Source organism: Notolepis coatsorum (genome assembly GCF_963971535.1).
Source record: "Notolepis coatsorum genome assembly, chromosome: 1".
Lineage (NCBI taxonomy): Eukaryota > Metazoa > Chordata > Actinopteri > Aulopiformes > Paralepididae > Notolepis > Notolepis coatsorum.
In genome coordinates, this window is record NC_140165.1 from 80,076,847 (window position 1) to 80,090,302 (window position 13,456).

Sequence of the window (13,456 nt, forward strand, 5' to 3'; positions counted from 1 at the left end):
GTGGAGGCAGAGGCAGGAATCTGAATGGCTACGCGGTGCGGCGGATGGAGTGTTGGACGTGCGGGACTCTCGGACACCTTTCTCGGGACAGAGTGGGACCATCTATCCACAACAGGAGGCCCTCGATGGGGGAACGGAGGAGGTGGGCGTGGGCAAAACCAAGGTTGGTATCAAGTACAGTGTCCACAGCCCGCAAGCTCCCCCTGTCCAGGACCCCCGCAGCACCAAAGCCAAGATGAGAGGCGGGGCCCAGCAATGGGAAGTCAAGCCGCCAGCACTGAGATGGGGGAAGAGGCGGCGCCCTATAGACAACAGGGCGCGTTTGTACAGAAACTGGTAGCGGGCCCCTCTCAAGGAACTGTGACTGAACCAAATAGGTATGTGGCTTTCTCCTCCGAACAGGCTCCAGGGAACCATGGTGATGATGGCATACCGCCAGGACATGTTCTGGGCCCGATGACCCCAGGGTCATCCGGTCACAGGCGGCTGACCCACCGGGTCCCACAACCTGGGGGAGACAGCCAGTGTTGTTGGATTTGTGGAGTGAAAGGTCATTTTCAAAGGTCATGTCTGCAGAGGCCACCGGCAGAATAAAAATATATACAACTGATTAGGGTACAGATTGAATAGGTTGTATAAAAAATATATGCTCCGGGTTAGAATAAAAATAGAATAAAAATAAATAAATAGAGGGGTTAGGTGATTAGATTATGAATGGAAGTTACTAAAAACGGATGTATGAGGGACTGACAAATGCATGAACTAATCAGACTAACAAGAAAATCTAATTATGTTAAACAGTTAATATTGACACTGCGGAAGCAAGTGGTCAGTAAACTATCCATGCTTGGTCAATATTCAGATTGGTCAAAGGGTGGAGTGCATGATTAGGAGATTAAAAAGACCCATAGTGGTTTATAGTATTGATAGATTATTAACAGTTATGAGCAATAGATATAGGTGTTTATTTACTTTTATTTTTACTTCTCTATTCATTTGATTTCCCTTTTTTGTTTCTTAGTTAATACAGGGGTGCATAAGCCTCTAGATGATAGGTTAAAAATTAGTTGAAAAGAAAAAAGAAAAAGCTCACAAGTTTGGATTATTTTTTCATTTATTTGGTTTGGCATGGGTTTTTCTTTGTATGTTTTGTTTTCTGTTTCCTTTCTTTCTATATATTTTTTCTTAGGGTACCTGGCAAGCTGGGAGTGATCTCGACACATCAGGACTGGGTAGTATATGTCTGTAAAATGGACTGGGAACAAAGTGAAGGGACATGAGCTAGTTCATGGATTTTTGTTCTCCGCCCATTGAATACCCGGTTTTAGGGGCTGGGGGTGTGTCGTGATTGGTGAAAGTGTTGGGAAGCATGATTCTCTGTACATTAATAAGGCTCAATAGGTTTGGTCGCTATTGGCCAAGTTAGTCTTTGTATAGGGTGTGAACATGTGCAATTGATGATTGGCTTGTGGGGGACTCCGTGGGCTTGATGAAGGCTGGCGGAGAGTGTGGAAGATGTGTGTTTAAGGCGGACTGTGATTTATTGCCATACACACAGGATTACTGGGAGAGTGGATGTGTCAGTGCTGACCGTCCGGTCCGGGGTGCAGCTGTCCAAAGGACGAAGGTAACGATGTTTGAATGTGTATTCCACATCGAAGGGTGGTGGGAGTATACTGTTTTGACAGCATAATATAATGAGAGCCATGTGAATTTTTCAGAATTTTGAAAATTAATGATCTAGAAGCCATGAAATATATAGATAAATGATTTGGAAAAGAAAGTTGTCAAAGCTCAGACCAGTAAAGAGAGTCTGAGGGAGGAAAAGTATGGATTCTCAATCAATTGTTGTGGTAGAAGTGACCTGCACTGTCCCGAAGCGAAATCTATATTCACTGCAGGATACGGATGGGAGATTGAGGAGTCAGCAGTCATCAGAGTGTGGTACAAGGAAGACCAAGGACTCCATCGGTACTGTTGATCCAGGACACTGGCTAGTGTCTACCCAGCGGTTCCATGGGGAACCACAACACTGCGGGTACCAAGAGAACCAGGAGAATCCTACCTCTCAGGCCGGGAGAGTTCCGGCCAACGCAGTGACCGGGTCTTGAGGCTTCAGAGGGAAACGACAGGCAACCAACGAGGAGACAGGCGGCTAGGCCTCAGCAACAACTCCGGCTGTCAACAGACGCAAGGCCTCAACCATTGACCAGGGGGTCAACAAGCGAAAGGGTGGAGCTGCTATCGTCCCTATCAACGACCAGGCGGAGGGGGAGAGAAGCGAACCTCTTCCACTAATCCAAGGGTCAACGGGGGTCGAGCAGCCAGCGACGACCTCCCCACCACTGTGACAGCAATAGAAAAATACAGCAGGGGGTTCTACCCCCTAATAGAGGTCAACACGAGTCAAGATGTTCTCGACAGAAGATGGGGTGTGATAAGAAAGGCAATTTGCTTTCTAAATTCCACCTCCCAGAATGGGGGGTCGCACCCAGCAGTCGTGAACTGCACCAGCTCTGAGCGATAAAGAGGAGGCCGGGTCAAATCTAGAAAACATGGACCCCCCTCCTCACTGCTCCAAGTCAGAATTTGACAACTCACAGTTGAAACCAATGGAAAATGATCTTGGTACGAAAACAGGTTGTTAAAGACTGTACACGGGATCACAAAAACTGAAACTGCTAATTTGAATTTTAGAATCTGAGTGTGGCAAACCATATGTATTTTATCCTAATATGATTTAAAATGTATTAAGTATTATCTAGAAAGTAGTGTGTAGAAATTGATATCTATGTTTGACATATTAAGGATAGATAAACTATCCGAGTGTGGAAATGTGGTAGATTCTGGAACATAGATTATAGATAGGATTTCAAATCAAACTAATGTGTAAAAGTCTTATAGAAACAGTCAAAGTGGAACAATTCATAGAGGGTGTGTGTGGACAGGGATCTTGAGCTCACAAACAAAGGTGAATTTGCATACAAAGTGTGGGCAACAGCTGCAGACTAAAGATACAGAGTCATGTATCCTGTGTGATCTGTGGAACCGGTCCTGTGAGGACAGCTGCTGTAGACAAGTTTCAAACCAAGACAATAGAGGAACTGTTTACAAGTGGGGGTGGGTAAACAGCTAACGCAACAAGCCACCTGGGTTCGTCAGGGTGGGGGACAGGAAGCCTTAGTTACCCATTCACACACACACACACACACATTCACACACACACACACACACACACACACACACACACACACACACACACACACACACACACACATTCACACACACACAGAGGACACATGCATGACACACACACACACACAACATATTCTAGAGAAACATGTGTCTCCTCTTAGGAGACATCAAAGGGCCAACTGGTCTGCCAAAGACAATGATTAGGTCACATACAGTTTATCTGATGGCTCCATGACCATCAAAGGTCTGATCACACATACACACATACATACACACACAACTTAGTTTTTGATATGAAAATATAATTAGAAGTGTTTACATTGGGATAATAATTCTGAAGCCATATTAAACTGTGTAAAAACAGAAGATGTAAGTTAAAATATAAATAGAATAGGCTTGTTTATATTAGGGTAAGAATTCACTAGGTAATTAGTTTTCATTTTAAGTGAAAATAAGTCACTATGATAAGAACTGTGTTCAAGTATAATATCTCTGTGTTAAGGTGATCAAATACAATTCAAATATATGTTATGAAATAAATAAATGCAATGTATTAAAGTAGATAGTTAGATTAAATGAAACTTATTTGACTGTGTAAGGACCGCCTCCGTTTGCATATAACTAAGAGAGGCGGTGATTGGACAAACCACAGCTGATGATGTCATCACAATGAGCCGCTGAGCCTTGAGATAAAATGGGATGTGGTGAGGGGGAGAGGACACTCTGAAAACCCAACTGACACGACAAGACCTCGAACCATCTCATCCACAGGCAGGTCGGCAGAAGAACAAAGGACATCGCTTTTGGAGGGAAAAACAGAACTATACTTTGATCCCTAAGCCAAGGGAACAAAGCCATCATCAACTATCATTCTCTTTACTGTAATATTAGTCTGGTTGTTTTCATTTACGGCATAGTGTCTTTGATCACAATTATAGCATTCTTTATTGTAATTTGTATACACTCTTAACTTTGATTAAACAGCTGTTATATTACCTTTTCCTCCTAATTCCTTCTGCCTGCACCGCTGAGAAGAGATAAGTAATTCCCAGAGCTTTAGAGTTATTGAAACAACGCAGAGTACTAAGCACCCGGTTCTGATACAGAGCAGAACCGTAAAAGCTTGGGAATCCACTTCATAGTCATAACCTTTCGTTAAAAAATCTACAATGAAATGGTTAAAGAGGAGGTTAAAGAGGAGGTCTGGTTAAAGAGGAGGTCTGGTTAAAGAGGAGGCCTGGTTAAAGAGGAGGTTAAAGAGGAGGTCTGGTTAAAGAGGAGGTTAAAGAGGAGGTCTGGTTAAAGAGGAGGTCTGGTTAAAGAGGAGGCCTGGTTAAAGAGGAGGTCTGGTTAAAGAGGAGGTCTTGTTTAAGAGGAGGCCTGGTTAAAGAGGAGGTCTGGTTAAAGAGGAGGTTAAAGAGGAGGTCTGGATAAAGAGGTGGTCTGGTTAAAGAGGAGGTTAAAGAGGAGGTCTGGTTAAAGAGGTGGTCTGGTTAAAGAGGTGGTCTGGTTAAAGAGGTGGTCTGGTTAAAGAGGAGGGCAGGTTAAAGAGGAGGCCTGGTTAAAGAGGAGGTTAAAGAGGAGGTCTGGTTAAAGAGGAGGTCTGGTTAAAGAGGAGGTCTGGTTAAAGAGGAGGTTAAAGAGGAGGTCTGGTTAAAGAGGAGGTTAAAGAGGATGCCTGGTTAAAGAGGAGGTCTGGTTAAAGAGGAGGTCTGGTTAAAGAGGAGGTCTGGTTAAAGAGGAGGTTAAACAGGAGGTCTGGTTAAAGAGGAGGTCTGGTTAAAGAGGTGGTCTGGTTAAAGAGGTGGTCTGGTTAAAGAGGTGGTCTGGTTAAAGAGGAGGTCTGGTTAAAGAGGAGGTCTGGTTAAAGAGGAGGTCTGGTTAAAGAGGAGGTCAGGTTAAAGAGGAGGCCTGGTTAAAGAGGAGGTTAAAGAGGAGGTCTGGTTAAAGAGGAGGTCTGGTTAAAGAGGAGGTCTGGTTAAAGAGGAGGTTAAAGAGGAGGTCTGGTTAAAGAGGAGGTTAAAGAGGAGGTCTGGTTAAAGAGGATGTTAAAGAGGAGGTCTGGTTAAAGAGGAGGTCTGGTTAAAGAGGAGGTCTGGTTAAAGAGGAGGTTAAAGAGGAGGTCTGGTTAAAGAGGAGGTCTGGTTAAAGAGGAGGTCTGGTTAAAGAGGAGGTTAAAGAGGAGGTCTGGTTAAAGAGGAGGTTAAAGAGGAGGTCTGGTTAAAGAGGAGGCATGGTTAAAGAGGAGGTCTAGTTAAAGAGGAGGTCTGGTTAAAGAGGAGGTCTGGTTAAAGAGGAGGTTAAAGAGGAGGTCTGGTTAAAGAGGAGGTCTGGTTAAAGAGGAGGTTAAAGAGGAGGTCTGGTTAAAGAGGAGGTCTGGTTAAAGAGGAGGTCTGGTTAAAGAGGAGGTCTGGTTAAAGAGGAGGTTAAAGAGGAGGTCTGGTTAAAGAGGAGGTTAAAGAGGAGGTCTGGTTAAAGAGGAGGCGTGGTTAAAGAGGAGGTCTAGTTAAAGAGGAGGTCTGGTTAAAGAGGAGGTATGTGATTTGTGATTTTTTTCTTTTCCTTTTGAAAGTCCACACATGTGTGTTTTTGATTTATCTGTAAACAAAGACCGAAAATAAAACTATTCATCATCATCTTCATCATCATCATAATGTTAGGATGCATGGCCTGTTGTAACATGTAATGTATTTTAATAATTGTCAAATAAACTAAACTAAACTAAACTAAATCAACCTGGGAATCCTTGACACGAAAATGGTTGAGAATTCTATATTAAGGATGAATATAGATATAAACATTAATATAGAACCATAAACTACTTTGGGTACAGTGTGGAGTAGCCTATAGGTTTCAGCGTTGATATCAGCGCTTGTACAGAGCATGTTTAACTTTGTCATTTAGCTGATGCTTTTATCCAAAGTGACTTACAAATTGTGTACAAGTCAGCAGGAGGGGTACACCTCTGGCAGCTAAGAGTAAGTGGTATTCCTCATCAAACAGTGTTGAACTTGAGTGTTACACTCTGAGTGCATGGTAGTATAACCATATTGCATAGTAGGTAGTAGTATAGCCATAGTAGCATAGTGACCTACTCCTCGCCGCTGACAACCGTGACTGCTCTGTTTTAATGCTGCTTGACCTCAGTGCAGCTTTCGACACTGTTGATCACACCATTCTATTAAATCGTCTCCAACATGGGGGTTGGTGTCAGTGGCACTGCACTAGCATGGTTCTCCTCCTATCTCACAAATAGAAGCTTTAGAGTACATAATAGTAAAAGACAGTAAGAATGTTAAGCATTAGTTTGCAGCAAGTAGCCAGAGCTGTCGGTATCCAGTATGAAGAACAGCATGGATTGGGCTGAGAAACTAATCTACCATTCAACAACATCCCTGGTAAGTAGGAAATATGGCTTTAGCCTACATTTTTACTTAAAACCATGGTTGTTTCCTGCCCAAGAAGGAAGTGGCGATCTTGGTTTATTTTGTTCCCTATAGGTAAATTGTAAATGGCTGCATTTATATAGCGCTTTTATCCAAAGCGCTTTACAATTTGTTCCTCACATTTTACCCGTTCACTCACACATTCACACACTGACGGCGGAGGCAACCATGCAAGGCGTCAACCTGCTCATCTGGAGCAATTAGGGGTTACGTGTCTTGCTCAAGGACACTTCGACATGCTGCCCGGGGGAGCGTGAATCGAACCAGTAACCTCTGGATTACCAGACGACTGCTCTACCTCCTGAGCCACTCTCGCCCCCGAGGTGACATATGTGTTATTTTCTTAGTCTCTAAACTTCCCAACTAGGAGCGTTGATCTCTCCATGATGCTGTGTAGTAAATGTCATGCAGATCTGACTTCCTGTGATGAGCCTCCATTGTGTATTATTCCCTATTCCCAATACTCTCTCACTTTCTCTCTCCACCTCTATCTATCCCCCTCTCTTCTTTCTTCTGTCTCTCACTTCCTTTTTGCCTCTCTTCCTTTCTCTGTCTCTCTCCCTCTGTCTCTCTTCCTCTCTTCAATACCATAGTCCCCTCCAGGGACCTGGGCTTGAACTATGACCTCTGCCAGTGGGTATTGGACTTCCTGACGGGTAGACCCCAGGTGGTAAGAGCAGGCAACTGCACCTCCTCATCCATCACGCTCAACATAGGGGCCCCCCAGGGCTGTGTTCTGAGTCCCCTCCTCTACTCCCTGTACACACATGACTGTGTGGCACAGCGGAACAACAACACAATCATCAAATTGGCTGATGACACAGTAGTGGTGGGCTTGATCTCTGCCAACGATGAGAGGGCCTACCTGGAAGAGGTAGAGAATCTGTCGCAGTGGTGTCAGGAGAACTGCCTCTCCCTGAACGTCAGCAAAACAAAAGAGATCATTGTGGACTTCAGGAGGTCGGGGGGCAGGGACTACAGCCCCCTCAGCATCGACGGGGCACCGGTTGAGAGAGTGAACAGTTTTAAGTACCTCGGAGTCCACATATCCGAGGACTTGACATGGACCACACACATTGACAGTGTTGTGAAGAAGGCACGGCAACGCCTCTACTTCCACAGGCGCCTAAGGAAGTTCCAAGTCAGTCAGAAGATCCTTAAGAACGTCTACTCATGCACAATAGAGAGCATCCTGACTGGCAATATCATCTCCTGGTTTGGGAATAGCACCGCACAAGACCGTAGCAGACTACAGAGAGTGGCCCGTTCAGCCGAACGCACAATTGGAGGGGGGCTTCCCACTCTCCAGGACATCTACAACAAGTGGTGCATGGGTAAGGCTAAGAGAATGATCAAAGACTCCAGCCACCCGAACAACTGCCTCTTTGAACTGCTGCGGTCAGGCAAGCGATACCGGAGTCTCATGGCAAGCACAGAGAGACTCAGAAGAAGCTTCTATCCCCAGGACATCACGATGCTCAACGAACAATAACACTATGTGATATACATCAAATGCACTCACAGCACACACATCCACACGCACACACTCACTTTAAACAAACAACTCACTGCAGCACCCACTTTACCCACTTTAGAACACCTAAACACACTTTATATTTATTGGTAAAGAATTTGCACTACAACCCATACCTCATTACACCTTACTGTAAATTGTACCTCATCCCATTTCTGCTTTGTACTGTATAGTATATTGTATTGTAACTCAGTTACTTCTACTCTGCATTGTACATTTTATATATGTATATACTGAACACTTTTGTCTATGTACTTGACTTCTATTTTATACTGCTATACTTATTTTATACTTATCTATTTTTGTCTAGCACAGTCCCTGGAGCGTAACAGAAAGAAGCATTTTGTATAAAAGTATTCTGTACTTCTGTATGACAACTAATAAAGAAACTTGAACTTGAAACTTGTCTCTCACCCTTTTTTCTTATCTCTCTCTCTGACTGTTACTCCACAGGGTCTTAATGAGTATGCTATAAACGGAACCTGTGAGCCAAATATGTGTGGTATACAGTATGATAGATTTAAAATATTGTGTGTATGTGAGATGGGGGGGGGGGGGGGCAAAAAGAGAATGGAGAGATAGGGAGAAGGAGAGAGAATGGAGGAGATAAGGGGAAGGGGAGATAATTGAAATAGGGGGAAGGAGGGAGAATGGAGGGGAGATGGGGGGAGGAGAATGGAAAGGAGAGATAGGGGAAGGAGAGAGATAATGGAGACAGGGGAAGGAGAGAATGGAGAGACAGGGGAGGAGAGAGAATGAAGATAGGGGGAAGGAGAGGAAATGGAGGAGAAAGATAGGGGGAAGGAGAGAGAATGGAGGAGAGAGATAGGGGGAAGGAGAGAGAATGGAGGAGAGAGATAGGGGGAAGGAGAGGGAATGGAGGAGAGAGATAGGGGGAAGGAGAAAGAATGGAGGAGAGAGAATGGAGGAGAGAGATAGGGGGAATGAGAGAGAATGGAGGAGAGAGATAGGGGAAGGAGAGAGAATGGAGGAGAGAGATAGGGGGAAGGAGAGAGAATGGAGGAGAGAGATAGGGGAAGGAGAGAGAATGGATGAGAATGGGTCAAGCAGCAAACAAAACTTTGTTTTCATATAACTTTTTTTATTTATTTATATATATATATGTTTAAAAATAAGACAACAAGGCAAAGAGAAACTGAGCCAAACAATATAGATAAGTTCCATGCATAAAGACGGTCACCATGGTTTCGCTGTATAGTGATTTGCTCACATTAAAGGCGCACAGCAATATGTGTGCTACTCGATTGGTCAACTCACAAGTGAGTTGTGTTTTTTCTTTTTTAACCCAAAGAATTAAAAGAATTCACAAAACATGGAATTTCCAACAATTCTTTGTTAAAACAGTTTTTACACAGTGTTTGTATAGCAATCTTGATCCAAATCCGCTTCCCCATTAATCTCAATAGGAAAATAAATGCTAAATGTCTCAAGCCATTATGAGATTTCAGTATCACTGTAAGAAATTCCATTCAATGTAGGCTATTAGTCCACGATCCAGTTTATAGAAAAAATGACATCGTTGTACATAATTTTGCCATAGAAATGTGGTATTTTTGTAGAAATATACAATCTCATTGTGAAACAATCACACATACTCAAGAGGTAGAGAAATAGGCTAGTATAGAAAAATAGAGATTACAAACATTTACATTTATGTTTCTCGATATTGTCAAATATAAATCAATTTGACATAAAACTAGAAAAGTGACTCCACTTTGCAGATTGAGCTGAAAACAGGTATAACAACATTCTGACTCAACATTCACGTTCACGGATCGTTTTTTTTGTCCACGTAAAATGGCTTCAATGTTCACATTATATCATGCAGTAAACGTCTGAGAAATATTAAATGTATATTTTACAATCGAAGGCTGTGGGAGAGAGTCTGTCTCGTTTCCAAAGGAGCTGCTGTCCATGTTCTAGTGGCTTCTCTCTCGCCATCTCTCTCTGTCCATTCAAAGTCTGTTGGTTTGATTGAAGAACAACATGATTGGCGGAAGTTCATTTACTAATTTCAACGGCTCAAGCCAGAGGTCCATTTTCAAACGGTTCACACTGTTCATCTCTGAAATCAATCAGTATTCAACCTTCTCTCCGTTTCAACTCCTTTGGAGATAAACTGCTTCAACCGGAACGCTTTCGGCTCCAACTTTCACTTGTCTCGTCTTGACATTTTGTTGTCAAAAACGGACAGGCCGGCGCTCTAAAAGTCCCCCTGAGACTTTTATTTTATTTTTTAACTTTAAAACAACAGGCAGTTCAACCGGGGAGCTTCAGACGCCAGCGGTGGGGAAAGCCAGGGAGTAGGCCGCCATCATCTGCGCGCGCAGCTGCTGCTTGACGTGCACGCGCCCGTGCCTCTTCCTCTCGTCGCTGCGCGCAAAGCGCTTGCCGCACACGTCGCACGAGAACGGCTTCTCCCCGGTGTGCGTGCGCGTGTGCGTGGTCAGGTGGTCGCTGCGGCTGAAGCTGCGCGCGCACACCGCGCACTGGAAGGGCTTCTGGCCTGTGTGGATGCGCACATGGCGGTTGAGCTCGTCGGAGCGCGAGAAGCGGCGCTCGCAGCCCTGCATGGGGCACGGGAAGGGTTTGACTTTAACGGCGCCGTTGTTGTTGTTAACGGCGCTGCTCCTCCCCCCCCGGGACCCGCGGGACTTGCATGTCCCCGGCCCCGCCGACGAGCGTACGATGTTGAGGTTGGCCATCGGGAAGGCGCCTGGCAGCAGAGTGGAGAGCAGAAGCGCGTCCAGGGTGGAGGTGGGAGAGAAGGCCTGCAGGTCGCACGTGCCCAGCTGTTGGCACGCGCCTCCGGTCTGCACCTGCGCAAGCTCTGTTTTGATGACGTAGGTGTTGGAATCCCCTCCGCTCTGCGGCGTCGCGAGAATCAGGCTCTTGAGCCACTCCTCCAGACCCACCGGCTCCTGCTTGATCTCGCAGCCGGGCTTCAGCTCGCCCTGGCCGGCCTCGGAGACCAGGAGAGACTCGAGGAATTCGGCCACATCCACCTGTTGTTGCTCCAGACCCGGCAGCGGCGGGAGGACAGGCTCTGCGGGGAAGACGTGTGAACACCCGCTGTTGCAGCTGGGGGGGGTCCCAAACTCGCTCTTAATAACCACCGGCACCGGAGTCGACGACAAGGGGGGCAGAAGCTGAGCGTCGCCCGGGGAGGATGGAGGGTAGAGGAGCGAGGGAGAGGGGGCGGGGGCGGGGGGAGACCCGGTGCCGACGGGCTGCTGCTGCTGCTGGTTCTCCATATCGGTACAAATCCCCACGATCTCCGTGATCATATTCAGGATGGCGTCCGTGTTACTGTTCAGTCCCGCAGTTCCCGCCTCGGCAGAGAAGAAACCCCCAGAGTAGGAGAGGGAGGGGGACAGGGTGTCCGAGGAGGAGCAGTCGCTCAAGTCAGAGAAAAAATCCGAGTCTGAGGCGTCGGTCCCCGGAGAGAACGCTACACAGAGAGGAGAGAGAGAGAGAGAGGATGAGTCAGTGCTGTTGCATAAGATCTTGCATTTAGTGGGCGAGGGGCAACGGCAGCAGCCTGCATGCAAATTGTATGCTTCTATAATGCTATTTCATGCATTGCATAAATGGGTGCATAATAATCTATAGCCTAATCTGCATCATATTTGCTGTTTGCATTATTAGGGAACTTTGCAACTTGAATTAGGCAAGTAAATCCTAATAGCATAATATAATCATAATTAATTTTTTGTGGCCATCTTGGTCTATATGTCATAATTTGTCAAGTAATTTGTCAAGTATACTATTATATACTTATTGTTTATGTGTCTTGTAAGCCCATATATGGGCTGGGCATTCACTTGTATGTAAGACACGAAAATAAAAAACATCAAATCAAATCAATAGCTATCAAGCTATCACACACACACACACACACACACACACACACACACACACACACACATGCACACGCACACACACACACCTTGGGAGAAAGGCGAGCCCACGTCGGATTCGGTGCCGTCACTGCAGGGACTCGAGCCCACGCTGTCCACCCAGGCGCTGCACGCATCCTCGAACTCCGACATGAAGCTGTCCTCGCGCTCCAGAAGCATGATGGCGGGAAAACTGTGTTTTTAGGGGGGGGGGGGGTCCAACCAAGTTTGGTTTATCTCAGGACAAATCAAACTTGTCCGTCGGTTATATAGTACAATCAATCTAATTTGAAATATTGACAAATTGCGTTGTTAAGTGCTCAGTTTGTCTCGGGGATTCCCTTTGGCATTGAAGACGCGGTGATAATTCCGTTAGTGCGGTCGGTGCCGGTTGTGAGTCTGACGATGCTCTGCTCCTCTCCTCACTCCCTTTTATATCCTCCGTCTCCTAGGTAACTCCCGAACGGCCCTCATTGGTCTACGTCGGCGCGAGGGATTCCCCCCGCTGCGAGCTCCACTGGCAGCCCAAACATGGACACATCCGGGTGTGACGGGGGTATCCCCCTACCATATAAGGACAGACGGGAGATTGACGCGGAGGGGGGATCCTCTGTGAAGATTCTCTCCTCTCCCTAATGCAACACAACAAGAGCGCGAGACCATTTTGGTTTGCGAGACCAATGGCATGCAGAGCTCGAGAACCCGGGGGTATATTATATATATATTACATAACTAACCTAGTTCACGAGGAAAGGACGAGAGAGAGGGCTGCAAGGCAAAATTATTGTGATGTATTATTGTCTTTAAGTTAATGAAAACACATGATATCTTTCTACTGTACCATTATAGGAGCACCTCTCTGTCTGTCTGTCTCTCTCTCTCTCTCTCTGCCCCCACTCTATCTGCCTCCCCCCCTCTCTCTGCAGGTGCAGTGCGGGAGGAAGATGAGGACACAATGCGACAGACAGAAAAATAGGCATGCAGACAAATATGCAGTCAGTCAGACAGACAGGCAGTCATACACATGCACATGGCTAATAAATCAGAGCATTTATATGCATTTGGTTGCACGCTGAGGTTGCTTTATTGGATTAATTAATTATTGTAATGAATAATTCATATCTTGATCAATGGTTGAATTCATCAATACATGCATTAATTCATTCATTAATTCATTTATGATCACCGCTGCTTTCTTGGCTATTTCTCGTTTCAGCACCACGGACAGCTCTGCAGTACCACTGCAGAGAAAATGGAGGAATGAGAGGAGAGAGAGATGTATAGAGGCAGGACACACACAGTCACAGATAGACAGGCCTAGGGACAGACCTAGAGACAGGACACAGACAGACAGTCACAGA

The 13,456-nt window shown here is 45.6% G+C and overlaps 1 protein-coding gene across 1 annotated transcript; it reads right to left on the bottom strand.

Annotated features, from left to right (window-relative positions):
- Window positions 1-10,469: 10,469 nt before the first annotated feature.
- On the bottom strand, window positions 10,470-12,275 carry LOC311239325 (uncharacterized protein; the record flags this gene model as incomplete). Its single annotated transcript, XM_084327631.1, has 2 exons — window positions 10,470-11,647; window positions 12,146-12,275. The coding sequence occupies 2 exons, from the start codon at window positions 12,273-12,275 to the stop codon at window positions 10,470-10,472; spliced, it is 1,308 nt and encodes a 435-aa protein (XP_084183757.1).
- Window positions 12,276-13,456: the final 1,181 nt, after the last annotated feature.